The 14797-nt window shown below is 47.9% G+C and overlaps 1 protein-coding gene across 2 annotated transcripts; it reads left to right on the top strand.

Annotated features, from left to right (window-relative positions):
• Positions 1-3248: 3248 nt before the first annotated feature.
• LOC129860449 (suppressor of cytokine signaling 3-like) lies at positions 3249-13488 on the top strand. Of its 2 annotated transcripts, XM_055930842.1 has the most exons (4): positions 3249-3677; positions 4291-4406; positions 5228-5657; positions 10352-13488. In XM_055930842.1, exons 3-4 carry the CDS (start codon positions 5529-5531, stop codon positions 10946-10948), a joined length of 726 nt encoding a protein of 241 aa, XP_055786817.1. In that variant the 5' UTR covers positions 3249-3677; positions 4291-4406; positions 5228-5528; the 3' UTR covers positions 10949-13488. The 2 variants fall into 2 exon arrangements, with proteins under 2 accessions (XP_055786817.1, XP_055786826.1); XM_055930851.1 differs by having other exon boundaries at positions 3249-4406.
• Positions 13489-14797: the final 1309 nt, after the last annotated feature.

Raw genomic sequence — 14797 nt, 5'->3', positions numbered from 1 at the left:
CTCTGATTGAAAACCATATTAGGCTGGACACAGAAACAGACGAACTAGACACACAACATAGAATTCCCACCCAGCTCACGTCCTGACCAACACTAAACAAGCAAAACACATGAGAACTCTGGTCAGGACGTTACAGTACCCCCCTCCTGAGGTGCGGACTCCGAACGCACCCCTAAAACTCAAGAGGAGGGTCTGGGTGGGCATCTGTCCGCGGTGGCGGCTCCGGCGCAGGACGAGGACACCACTCCACCACTGTCTTTGTCCCCCTCCTTAGCGTCCTTTGAGTGGCGACCCTCGCCCCAGACCCTGTTCTAGGAACCTTCACAAAGGTCCCCCCTAGATAGAGGAGACAGCTCAGGACAGAGAGGTAGCTCAGGACAGAGAGGTAGCTCAGGACAGAGGGGCAACTCCGGACAGAGGGGCAACTCCGGAAAGAGGGGCAACTCCGGACAGAGGGACAACTCCGGACAGAGGGGCAACTCAGGACAGAGGGGCAGCTCCGGACTGAGGGGCAGCTCCGGGCTGAGGGGCAGCTCATGACTGGCGGGCAGCTCATGACTGGCGGGCAGCTCATGACTGGAAGGCAGCTCATGACTGGAAGGCAGCTCATGACTGGAAGGCAGCTCATGACTGAAGGGCGGCTCATGACTGAAGGGCGGCTCATGACTGAAGGGCGGCTCATGACTGAAGGGCGGCTCATGACTGAAGGGCGGCTCCTGACTGGCTGGCGGCCCTGGCAGCTCCTGACTGGCTGGCGGCCCTGGCAGGTCCTGACTGGCTGGCGGCCCTGGCAGCTCCTGACTGGCTGGCGGGCCTGGCAGCTCCTGACTGGCTGGCGGCCCTGGCAGCTCCTGACTGGCTGGCGGCCCTGGCAGCTCCTGACTGGCTGGCGGGCCTGGCAGCTCCTGACTGGCTGGCGGCTCTAGTGGCTCCTGACTGACGGACGGTTCTAGCGGCTCCTGACTGATGGACGGCTCTAGCAGCTCCTGACTGACTGACGGCTCTAGCGGCTTCTGACTGACTGACGGCTCTGATGGCTCGGGACAGACGGGCGGCTCAGATGACGCTGGGCAGACGGATGGCTCAGATGACGCTGGGCAGACGGATGGCTCAGACGGCGCTGGGCAGACGGATGGCTCAGATGGCGCTGGGCACACGGATGGCTCAGACGGCGCTGGGCAGGCAGTCAGCTCAGACGGCGCTGGGCAGGCAAGCAGTGCAGGCGGCGTTGAGCAGACGAGCAGTGCAGGCGGCGTTGAGCAGACGAGCAGTGCAGGCGGCGTTGGGCAGGCGGCCGACTCTGACCTGCTGAGGCGCACAGTAGGCCTGGTGCGTGGTGCCGGAACTGGTGGTACCGGACTGGAGACACGCACCTCAAGGCTAGTGCGGGGAGCAGGAACAGGGCACACTGAATTCTCAAACTGGTGCGTGGTACCGGCACTGGTGGTACCGGGCTGAGGGCACGCACCTCAGGGCGAGTGCGGGGAGAAGGAACAGTGCGTACAGGGCTCTGGAGACGCACAGGAGGCTTGGTGCGTGGTGCCGGAACTGGTGGTACCGGGCTGGAGACACGCACCATAGGGCTAGTGCGTGGAGGAGGAACAGGGCTCTGGAGACGCACAGGAGGCTTGGTGCGTGGTGCCGGAACTGGTGGTACCGGGCTGGAGACACGCACCATAGGGCTAGTGCGTGGAGGAGGAACAGGGCTCTGGAGACGCACAGGAAGCCTGGTGCGTGGTATTGGCCCTGGTGGTACTGGGCTGGGGCGGGAAGGTGGCGCCGGATATACCGGACCGTGCAGGCGTACTGGCTCCCTTGAGCACTGAGCCTGCCCAACCTTACCTGGTTGAATGCTCCCCGTAGCCCGACCAATGCGGGGAGGTGGAATAACCCGCACTGGGCTGTGTTGGCGAACTGGGGACACCATGCGTAAGGCTGGTGCCATGTACACCGGCCCGAGGAGACGTACTGGAGGCCAGATATGTAGAGCCGGCTTCATGGCACTTGACTCAATGCTCAATCTAGCCCGGCCAGTGCGGGGAGGTGGAATAACCTGCACCGGGCTATGCACGCGTACAGGAGACACCGTGCGCTCTTCCGCATAACACGGTGTCTGCCCGTACTCCCGCTCTCTTTTTGGGGATTTCTTCTTGGGCTTCCTGGCCAGCCGTGTTCCCTCATAACACCGGTTCCCCTTCTCAGCTGCTTTCGCTCTCCTAGCTGCCTCCACCTGTTCCCATGGAAGGCGATCCTTACCAGCCAGGATCTCCTCCCATGTGTAGCAACCCTTTCCGTCCAATACGCCCTCCCAAGTCTATTTCTCCTGGTCCCGCTGCTGCTGCTGCTGCTGCCGCTGCTGCCCGTTGCTACACTGCTTGGTCCAAGATTGGTTGGTTGTTCTGTAACGGCAGTCTAAGTCGTCCTCCTCCTCAGACGAGGAGAGGCGAGAAGGATCAGAGGACCAATGTGCAGCGTGGTAATTTTCCATGATTTAATGAACATGAAAACAATACACTATACAAAATAACAAAATAACATACCGTACAGTCCCGTGTGGCACAAACACTGACACAGCAACAGGAACAATCACCCACAAAAAAAAAAGTGAGAACAGCCTACCTTAATATGGTTCTCAATCAGAGGAAACGTCAAACACCTGCCCCTAATTGAGTACCATATCAGGCAATACATTTAACCCAACATAGAAACACAGAACATAGAATGCCCACCCCAACTCACGCCCTGACCAACTAAACACATACAAAAACAAGGAAAACAGGTCAGGAACGTGACACCGTCATTGTAAATAAGAATTTGTTATTAACTGACTTGCCTAGTTAAATAAAGGTAAAATAAATAAATGAAATAAAAGGTATACACCGGTTGTATTGATTTGGATATGATTTTTGGAGTACATTATACCCAACAGAAGGGACAGGCTATACAACTTACCATACGAGGTCCGGAGCCTGCTGTTTTTCTGTTCTACATGATAATTAGTTGCACCCACCTGGTGTCCCAGATATAAATCAGTACATTAGACGGTAACAATGAAAAAACGCAGTGTGACTGGCGTCGATTCCAGAGTTGAGTTTGAGGGGCCTATAGTATACTGTGGAAGCTTGAGTTTAAATTGTGTATTGTGTAACACTTTGTTTATAGGTGCAGTAGGCTAGTCGTCAGGCTTGAATTGTGGTTTTTATCAAGGGTAGTCTAAGCAAACGGCTTTAACTGTTTCACCTTGTCAGAGGAGTGGATGGGAAGGGAGGACTCACCAGCCAATAACTACGGGAATCTTCCCGTAAAAGGCCACGCACTGATTATTTATTGGAAATCTGCCAACGCGCGCGCGCGTGTGTGTGTATTTACTGGAAGAACCTCAGAGCTGAGGAGGTGGAGCCTTCGCTCTACTCGTTGACCGCGGTAACACAGCTACCTCCGTTTGCTGGAGAGAGAAAGAGTGAGAGTGAGAGAGAGAGAGAGAGAGAGAGAGAGAGAGAGAGAGAGAGGGGACGCCGACGTCTTTACCGATACACTCCTCCGTCGGTTAGAAGAGGCAGTCTATTCAGAGTTAATGACCAAGTTAATAAATGATTTAACACATAGACATTCGGGGACTTTGGATATTTTCTCCCTGGAGAGGAACGCTGGACCCCGAAACAGGAACAATCTCCAAGGTAAATAAACAGGCTCCATACCGGGGCATAGAGTGCTGCTGGTGCTGTAAATGGTGCATAAAATAGCACACTGCATATGTGTGTAACAGTCCACATGTTAAGCAAGACGTTGTAATTGCGCAAAAACATGATTATCATAACGGCGATATGGGAAGCCATTTGTGCCTCCAAAACATCACAGGGAACCAGCTCTACTACAGGCAGTTTAATGGCGTAATGCAGAACAGGACTTTGCTTTTGAGATGTATTATACTCATTCTCCTTATTCCAGATAGACACACAGAGATAGACAGTGCTATGTTGTACACTCTTGGAAGGAAATAAGCCTCAAATAGCCTTTTGGTGTTCAACAGATTGCCACATACCTTTTTTTCAGGTCAAAACTGTTCCTTGAGGAACCTCTCTGAAAAGGTTCTTCAAGGAACCCCTGTGTAAAGCTTATAACAGTAACCTTTTTGTGATGCAAGGGGTTACATTTTGAACCTATTCAATAATATATTGTAGTGGCAACAGCCTATCAGAAGATTGGAGGCATGACTTTTAGTTATTTTTGTCCCCACTGTAAGAGTAAATGTTATTCATGTTAACCCTTTGCTATATTGAAACATTAAAGGTTGTTCCAAGAACCCCTCAACTAACCGACGGTGAAAATATGAACCCATTGACTGCAATGGCTCCTTGAGGAACTCCAGGTTTCCTCGAGTCAGCCTACTCTCTTAGAATTAGGGGGTAAGTCACATTTCTATTTTGTGGCTGGAAGGGGCCTCAGCTCAGCCATGTTTAGCAGCTGCAGAGCGGGCAGTTATGGCATCTCTTGCCGCTTCAAGTAACAACTAGCACCGGTCCTTGGTGAATGGAGATCTATTCAATATGGAGCTGGGCCCATTCCATCTTGCTTCAAATGCACTGATCAGCAGCACAGTGAGACGGCCAGACCCACCCACCTGGGGGTAGCCTATTTACCATGAAACCGGAGAACCATAGAGCTCTGCTGGTGAAAGCAGCAGGCTGCATGGGAATCAGGTTATTTATTCAGAATGAACCTGGACTCATTCATAATAACCCGGTTTCTGACCCCCCCCCCCCCCCCCCCCCCCCCCCCCCCCCAGTGGTAAAAGAGAGTTTGAGCTGAGCTGTTTAACACTGTACACGTATAGTGTGTGTGTGTGTGTGTGTGTGTGTGTGTGTGTGTGTGTGTGTGTGTGTGTGTGTGTGTGTGTGTGTGTGTGTGTGTGTGTGTGTGTGTGTGTGTGTGTGTGTGTGAACACAGTTATTTGGACCTTAATGTCAAAGATGATAATGACCTGACTGACAACAGGGATCGAGGTTCAAACCTCTAGCTGAATGTTTGTGGGTGTGTAGCTATTTGTGTTTTTGTGAAAGTGTTTTATATACAGAAGATGTACTCCACCATGTGTTGGCCTCCATATAGAATCAGTGGAAAAAGACTACTTCACACCTTTGAAGTGTTCACAAGAGAAAATGTATGATAACACTATTATAACACATTTCTGCCCCCTGCTCTCTCTCTCTCTCCTTTCTCTCTGCAGCTGTCTGCAGTAGGTGGTCTCTCTGAGGTCCTCTTTGGACTGCTCCTCAGTGTCGTCGCTCTGGGAAACGTGTGTGCACCCCCCTCCTCCCCACTTTCCTCACGCCCTCTCCCCCCTCCTCCCTCACGTCATCGCTCCCTTTCCTCCCCTCCTTCCTCACGCCCTCACCCTTTCCCCACATCGCAAACCCTCTTCATCCCTTCTTCTCTCTCTCCCTCCTGCCCCCTACTCTCCCTCGCCCCTCCCTGCTCTGGACCCCCCACCCCTCGGTCAACGAGCCGAGCGTGGGGGTCAGGGCGCCATGGTAACCCACAGCAGGCGCGACCCCCCCACCATGAGCAGCATGACCCCCCCAGAGCCCAGAGGTCATGGGTCTCGTGTGCACCCCCTGCGCTATAAACCCTTCAGCTCACATGCACACTACCAACAGGTCAGTTAAATACTGTCATGACTGTGTCAGTCAGCTCCACATGTACTCGAGGTAAACTAGCTAGCCTCATCATCATTATTCCTCCCCCAGTCTCTTGGTTTGTCCAATTGTTATCTTTACAACATAGTATAATATGGTTCCTCTTGTTGATAAATCAATCCACTTTTATTGGTCGCATACACATATTTAGCAGATGTTATTGCGGGTGTAGCGAAATGCGTGTGTTCCTAGCTCCAGCAGTGAAGTAATATCTAACAATACACACATCTAAAAAGTTAAAAATAAAATGTATAAATATAGAAACATTAGGATACATATACAGTGTCTTCGGAAAGTATTCAGACCCCTTGACTTATTCCACATTTTGTTATGTTACAGACTTATTCTAAAATTGATTAAATAAAACCATATCCTCAGCAATCTACACACAATAATACCCCATAATGACAAAGCAAAAACAGGTTTTTAGAATCTTTAAAAAAACAGAAATTCCTTTGCTATGAGACTCGAAATTGAGCTCAGGTGCATACTGTTTCTATTGATCATCCTTGAGATGCTTCTACAACTTCATTGGAGTCCACCTGTGGTAAATTCAATTGATTGGACATGATTTGGAAAGGCGCACACCTGTACATATAAGGTCCCACAGTTGCATGTCAGAGCAAAAACCAAGCCATGAGGTCGAAGGAATTGTCTATAGAGCTCCGAGACAGGATTGTGTTGAGGCACAGATCTGGGGAAGGGTACCAAAACATTTCTGCAGCATTAAAGGTCTCTAAGAGCAGTGACCTTAATCATTCTTAAATGGAAGAAGTTTGGAACCACCAAGACACTTCCTAGAGCTTGCCGCCCAGCCAAACTGAGCAATTGGGGGAAAAGGGCCTTGGTCAGGGAGGTGACCACCAACCCAATGGTCACTCTGACAGAGCTCTAGAGTTCCTCTGGGGAGATGGGAGAACCTTCCAGAAGGACAACCATCTCTGCAGCACTCCACCAATTAGACGTTTATGGTAGAGTGGCCAGACGGAAGCCACTCCTCAGTATTTTATTATTTATTTTATTTAACCTTTATTAAACCAGGCTAGTCAGTTAAGAACAAATTCTTATTTACAATGACGGCCTACCAAAAGACAAAAGGCCTCCTGCGGGGACGGGGGCCTGGGATATTTTTATATATATATAGAACAAAACACTTATCACAACAAGAGAGACAACACTACATAAAGAGAGACATAAGACGACAACATAGCAAGGCAGCAACACATGACAACCCAGCATTGTAGCAACACAACATAACAACATGGTACCAGCACAAAACATGGTACAAACATTATTGGGCACAGACAACAGCACAAAGGATAAGAAGGTAGAGACAACAATACATCACGCAAAGCAGCCACAACTGTCAGTAAGAGTGTCCATGATTGAGTCTTTGAATGAAGAGATGGAGACAACGGCCCAGTTTGAGTGTTTGTTGCAGCTCGTTCCAGTCTCTAGCTGCAGCGAACTGAAAAGAGGAGCGACCCAGGGATGTGTGTGCTTTCGGGACCTTTAACAGAATGTGACTGGCAGAACGGGTGTTATATGTGGAGGATGAGGGTTGCAGTAGATATCTCAGATAAGGGGGAGTGAGGCCTAAGAGGGTCTTATAAATAAGCATCAACCAGTGGGTCTTGCGATGGGTATACAGAGATGACCAGTTTATAGAGCAGTGTCGAGTGCAGTGATGTGTTCTATAACGAGCAGTGGTGACAAATCTGATGGCCGAATGGTAGTCATACCTTGTGGAATTGGTAATAATCTGAGAAAGATTTAGGGAGTCCCATTGCTTTAGGACTTGGTCAGGTGGTTTAAGCATGTTTAGGTCACCAAGCAGGACAAATTCAAACTTAGAGTAAGGGGCCAGGAGAGAGCTTAGGGCAGGTAGGGAACAGGCTGGTGCTGATGGAGGACGATAGCACCCAGCAACAGTCAACAAAGAGCTATTTGAAAGTTGAATGCTTAAAACCAGCAAATCAAATTGTTTGGGGACAGACTTGGTGGAGACAACCGAGCACTGAAGGTGATCCTTGGTAAAGATTGCCACTTCTCCACCTTTGGAAGATCTGTCTTGCCGAAAAAGGTTATAACCAGAAAGGTTAACATCAGTATTCAAAACACACTTCCTTAATTAACCACGTCTCAGTAATGACCAACACATCTGGATTGGAGCTGTATTACATTTGAGGTAATAAGCTTCTAGTGTTAACGGCAGAAAACCCAGGCTTTTACGAGAGCAGAAATCAGTGAAGCAGATATCAGAGCACAAGTCAGAATTGGGGCTAGCAACAGTAGATGGGCCAGGATGTACATGCACATTTCCAGATATCATCAACAGTAATACAATCAAGGCACAGCATAGTAAAAGGCACATGGCAGCATGCTTGGAGTTTGCCAAAAGGCTTCTAAGAAACAAGATTCCCTGATTTGATGAAACCAAGATTGAACTCTTTGGCCTGAATGCCAAGCATAATGTCTGGAGGAAACCTGGCACCATCCCTACGGTGAAGCATGGTGTGGCTACGTTTTTCAGCGGCAGGAACTGGGAGACTGGTCAGGATGGAGGGAAAGATGAGCGGAGCAAAGTACAGAGAGATCCTTGATGAAAACCTGCTCCAGAGCACTCAGACTGGGTGGCTAAGGTTCACCTTCCAATAGGACAATGACCCTAAGCACAAAGCCAAGACAACACAGGAGTGGCTTCAGACAAGTCTCAATGTCCTTGAGTGGCCCAGCCAGAGCCTGGACTTGAACCCAATCAACATCTCTGGAGAGACCTGAAAATAGCTGTTCAGGTCTCCAGAGATGAATCTGCAGAGAAGAATGGGAGAAACTCCCCACATACAGGTGTGCCAAGCTTGTAGGGTCATACCCAAAAAGAATCGAAGCTGTAATTGGTGCCAAATGTGCCTCAACAAAGTACTGAGTAAAGGGTAAAGGGTCGGGAATACTTATGTAAATGTTATTTCAGTTTTTTTTAAATTTGCAAAAATGTCTGAACCTATTCTTGCTGTAACGTAACAAAATGTGGAAAAAGTTAAGGGGTCTGAATACTTTTCGAATGTACTGTGTGTGTGTATGATGGGATGTATAGACATTATGGAGAGAGTATGGTTAGAATATGTAGTATATCTGAAGAATAGTATATGTACAGCAATAGTTAAATAGGATAGGCCTTGACTAGAATACATTATAGACATATGAATTGGGTAAAAAATTGTATGTAAACATTATTAAAGTGACCAGTGTTCTATGTCTATAGGGCAGCAGTCTCTAAGGTGCAGGTTTGAGTAACCGGAGAGTAGCAGGCTAGTGACAGTAACTAAAGTTCAGGGCAGGGTACTGGGCAGAGGCCGGCTAGTGGTGACTATTTAACAGTCTGATGGCCTTGAGAGAGAAGCTATTTTTCAGTCTCTGTACCAGCTTTGATGCACCTATACTGACCTCACCTTCTGGATGGTAGCGGGGTGAACAAGCTGTGGCTCAGGTGGCTGAGGTTCTTGACGATCTTCGTGGCCTTCCTGTGACACCGGGTGCTGTAGATGTCCTAGAGGGCAGGCAGTGTGCCCCTGGTGATGCCAACGTTGGGCAGACCTCACCAACCTCTGGACTGTGCAGTTGCCATACCAGGCTGTGATACAGCTCGACAGGATGCTCTGAATGGTGCATCTGTTAAAGTTTGTGAGGGTCTTATGGGCCAAGCTGAATTTCTTCAGCCTCCTGAGGTTGAAGAGGCGCTGTTGCATCTTCTTCACCACACTGTCTGCGTGGGTGGACCATTTCAGTTTGTCAGTGATGTGTACTCTGAGGAAACTTGAAGCTTTTCACCTTCTCCACAGTGGACCTGTCAATGTGGATGGGAGCATGCTCCCTCTGGTGTCTCCTGAAGTCCACGATCAGCTCCTTTGTCTTTTTAATGTTGAGGAAGAGGTTATTTTCTGTAACCACTCAGCCAGATGCCTCACCACCTCTCTGCCGGCTGTCTCGACATTGTTGGTAATCAGAACCACGACTGTTGTTGTGTTCAAACTTGATGATTGAGTTGGAGAAGTCCGTGGCCACTCTGTCATGGGTGAACCGGGAGTGCAGGGGGGGGGGGGGGGGGGGGGTTGCGCACACACCCTTGTGGAGCCCCCGTGTTGAGGATCAGCGTAGTGGTGGTGTTGCCTACCTTCACCTCCTGGAGGCAGCCCGCCATGAAGCCCAGGACAGTAATTTAGTTTCTTGGGTACAGGAACAATGGTGGACATCTTGAAGCAAGTGGGGACAGCAGATAGGGAGAGATTGAATATGTCAAACGACAGTGTATGTATCGTAGTTATTGTCATCAACTATTTTTAAGCAATAAGGCACGAGTGGGTGTGGGATATGACCAATATACCGTGGCTACGGGCTGTTCTTAAGCACGAGGCAATGTGGAGTGCCTGGATACAGCCCTTAGCCATGGTATATTGGCCATATACCCCACCCCCCCGAGGTGCCTTATTGCTATTATAAATTGCTAACCAATGTAATTAGAGCAATAAAAAGAAAGGTTTTGTCATACCTGTGGTATACAGTCTGATATACCATGGCTTTCAGCCAATCAGCATTCATAGCTCGAACCACCCAGTTTATAATATACAGTAAGTAACCTATTCTTCTCCTTGCTTCAGGTGCTGTGTGCAGTGCGTAAGCTACAAGAGAGTGGGTTTTACTGGGGTGCAGTGGGGGGTCGTGAGGCTAGCTCTCTGCTCCGCTCCCAGCCCCCCGGGACCTTCCTGGTTCGAGACTCATCCGACCACCACTACTTCTTCACACTGTCGGTCCAGACGGCCCGCGGGACCAAGAACCTCCGTATCCACAGCCAGGGGGGAAGCTTTTACCTGCAACCCGACTCGTGCTGCACACACATGCCCCCGCGCTTCGACTGTGTGCTCAAACTGATTGGACACTACATGGGGAAGGAAGGAAGAGGTGGAGAAGCAGCAGGAGGAGGAGAGGGGGAGGCTGGGGTAAGGGCGGGGGGAGGCACGGCTGCGCCGGAAGGAGAGACTGTGGGGTCGGGGACTGGGAGTGTGTATCTGATCCACTCAGGGGGAGAGAAGGTTCCGTTGGAGCTGCGTAGACCCCTCCCCTCCTCCCTGTCCTCCCTCCAACACCTGTGTAGGAGGACCCTGAACGGACACCTCGGGGGCTCGGTCAGCCCCGACACACACCAGCTCCCTCACACACTCAGGAACTTCTTGGAGGAGTACGATGCCCCCATCTAACACACACATACAAACAAAAACACACATACTCACACAGTTCAGGTTTGGGGTTTCCCCTCTAACGGTTGAGGATAGGATTTGGAAAGGGTAAGCTGTTCCAGATCGATGCCACCGCTTTCTTACCAAGGGGAGCCTAATATAGGTAACCATTGATACGCCTCCGCTCCTGGACAGACCGTTGATGGGAGTCAAGACGAGACTGGTAGGGTTAAAAGTCGTTGCCCTCTCAGCCAGTGACCCAATCTCCCAGCGGGTGCTGTGATTGGGTAGTCAAAAAGATTGATAGGTCGATAATGCAGAACGTGGACCCGCCACACATGCATGCAAACACATACACACTGCTGTGTGTGGCTTTAGGAATGTAGCCAGAAGGTTGTTTTGGGTTTGTTGTGCTGCTGTGGCTGAGGTATAGCTCCTTCTATTGATCAACAGAGGCTTTCATCTCCTCCCTTTTTCTCCTGTTTGACATGTAGAATGGGCTCAATGGACTGCGAGAGGGAGGGAAAGGAAGCGAGAGACAAGGAGAGCAGCGTAATGAGAGTGTCTGGAGAACAGCAGTATGTCAAACGAAGGGGCCAAAAGCAGAGTGAAAGTGTTTGTGTGTGTGGTGTCGTACACATTTCCACTGCTGTATGCCAACTAGCATTGCCTCATAGGAGGGTGTGGGGGATCATGGCTGAAGACAGCCACTAGCCTCACAAACATACACAAGACACCACGTACGTATGTACATACAGCTTACAGTGCTGTGAAAGTATTTGCCCACTTTCAAATTGTCTCTACTTTTGCATATTTTTGATACTGAATGTTATTAGATCTTCAACCAAAACCTAATATTAAATACAGGGAACCCGAGTGAACAAATAACACAATTATATACTTATTTCATAAACACAGTTAGGCAACACCCAATGCCCCTGTGTGTGAAAGTAATTGCCCCCTTACACTCAATAACTGATTGTGCAATCTTTAGCTGCAATGACTGCAACCAAATGCTTCCTGTAGTTGTTGATCCGTCTCTCACGTCGCTGTGTAGGAATTTTGGCCCACTTATGCATGCAGAAGTGCTTTAAGTCATTGACATTTGTGGGTTTTCAAGCATGAACTGTTTGTTTGAAGTCCTGCCACAACATCTCAATTGGGATTAGGTCTGTACTTTGACAAGGCTTCAAATTTGTTTCTTTTTAGCCATTTTCATGTAGACTTTATTGTTTGTTTTGGATCATTGTCTAGCTGCGTGACCCAGCTGCGCTTCAGCTCACAGACGGATGGCCTGACATTCTCCTGTAGAATTCTCTGATACAGAGTAGAATTCATGGTTCTGTCTATTAAGGCAAGTGGTCCAGGACCTGAGGCAGCTGGGTCATGCAGCAAGACAATGATCCAAAACACACAATCAGGTCTACATGAAAATTGTTAAAAAGCAACACATTTTAAGTTTTGGAATGGCCTAGTTAAAGTCCAGACCTAATCCAAATTGTGATGTTGTTGCAGGACTTGAAACAAGCAGTTTATGCATGAAAACCCACAAATGTCATTGAGTTAAATCAGTTCTCCATGCAAGAGTGGGCCTAAATTCCTCCACAGCGATGTTGGAAAAAATATGCAAAAATAGAGAATCAAAAAGGGGGCAAATTCATTTTCACGGCACTGTAACTGCAGCTTTGGTAGCTCTTCTGTTAGAATGTGATGGAGATGCCTCTGTGTCTTTGTCTTTCTTCCCATCTCTCCATCCATCTACTCACTATAGAAGATTTATGATAACACTAACACCGCTCACTCGCTTATTTATATAAATAAATAGATCTCTCTCTCACTCAACCCCAAAGCTAACAGTGGATCTTATTTTAGTTCCTGGCAGGCAGAAACAACATGTGTCCTAAATGCTACCTTATTCCCTTTAAAGTACACTAGCCCTGGTCAAAAGTAGTGCACTGTATATAAAATTGGGTGCCATTTGGGACACAGTCAGAAACAAAAACCGAAGCCGAACATAGTCAGTAGTGCGGGGGGGGGATTGAATGGTGAGGGATTGAAGGGTGAGGGAAGAGTGCTGAAGATGAGTATGGCTGAGGCTGGATGAGGGGGGGGGACAGGCAAGGATGATTGGGGGAGAAGCGGTAATAGTGAGTGAGTGGTGAGGGATGAGTAGGCAAGATTGTTTTCAAACTGGGCCACAGAGACAACAAATCCTTCATTTGAAGAGGATGATGTCGTGTTTAGCTAAATCCATGTCTTCCTGATAGGAGCCTAGCTAGTAGAAGAGCAACGTTTGTAATTTTTAACATCTATTATCGTCATATCAACCTAATGTGTCGCACCAGCTCAGCTACATGTGTGTGTCAGAAGTACTTGTCTTTTATAAAGACTGCTCATGACCTCGCCACTAGACTGGCAGACAGTGCAAGCCCAACTATCTGGAACAACAAAAAACTAAAAGCATTTCAGAAGAGAAATTAAAGATTGAACTTTGCACATATTTATATTTCTAAGATATTTCAACAATGTATATTAAAGAGCACTATTTTTACAAAATTGAACTGATTCTCCTTGTGCCTTCATTTGTCTGTTGGATACACACATTTCTGTCTCTGCTTTTTGAATATCACACTTACACGGTGTAATCAGAAAACAAGTGCTATGGTTTAAACACAAATCCAATGAGGTTTCCTGTACTGAGAATGCACACAGATGAATAAACACAATCACACTTACACAGAACATCTCGCAGCTTTCTCACACCATAAAGGAAAAAACACACCTACACAGTTTCATTTCTACATTGTGGTTTCTACCTCAAGTTTTTTAACTCGAAGGTACAGCTGCTTTAGAGCTCTCATGCAACTTGCCAAAATCACACAACCACACGCATGCATGCACACACATACAAACAAACCCTCACACACACCTTTACCAATACTGCCTCCCCTTCTCCATGAACCTATTAGATTACATAATTGACCATTTGTTTATGTTTTTCTACTTCACAAACATAACACAAAACAAAATGCCATGTAGGGGCAGCGATGCGCGTCAGACGCACTCATCACTCTAACAAACACAGACTCCAAAGCCAAATTACTTTATTCCACAGGTTTCCAGTGTGTACAGGTATCCACAGATCTTCAAGTAAGTAACAATACCAAGGTAAGTATCTTCAGGTACGCACAATTATTTCCACAGGGATAACAATTAGGATGTGGTAAGAAAACTGTATGACAACAGCTGAAAGTGTCAGTTACAACTAGAGCTCTAAAATGTAAACAAACCCAAAAGCCAAAATAGAGTGGACATGAGCCACTGCATGGTCTCTTAAGACAGTATCCCACAACAAAAAATAACGAGACGACTTAAACTATTTAACAATAAGTAAACCAAGAAATGTATTTTATACTAATGTTGACAATCCTAAATTGGCTCCCACATTACCGGCCCCTAATTGTTATCTTAAACATGAAACAATTACTCAAAACTACATAAAGAGCCATGTTTATGATGTTCTTCAGTACAGCTGTACTATCCGTCCACAAAACGGAATCTTCAAGCTACAGCTCTCTTTTCAGAATGTTGTCCATGCGTCCTGCCATGGTGGCTGCTGTGAGCTCCATAAGGGGAATAATGGTATGTTTGAGCAGAGAAACTCTAGCCTTCACAATGATGAAGGCACAATGTACTTCATCGTGGCTGTTCCGTTGCAGCAGGTAGCACACTGTACCATAGCCTTCTTCACTCGCATCTGAGAAGTGATACAGCTGAGCGAACGGTGACTCTACAAAGCCTGAGGGTTTAAAGCACTGACCAACTCAAGTCTTTCTACTGATGGAGCACCTTCATCCGGTCGACCATTCC

The sequence above is a fragment of the Salvelinus fontinalis genome, chromosome 1 (assembly GCF_029448725.1).
Source record: "Salvelinus fontinalis isolate EN_2023a chromosome 1, ASM2944872v1, whole genome shotgun sequence".
Taxonomy (NCBI): Eukaryota; Metazoa; Chordata; class Actinopteri; order Salmoniformes; family Salmonidae; genus Salvelinus; species Salvelinus fontinalis.
This window is presented reverse-complemented; position numbering and strand designations above follow the sequence as displayed.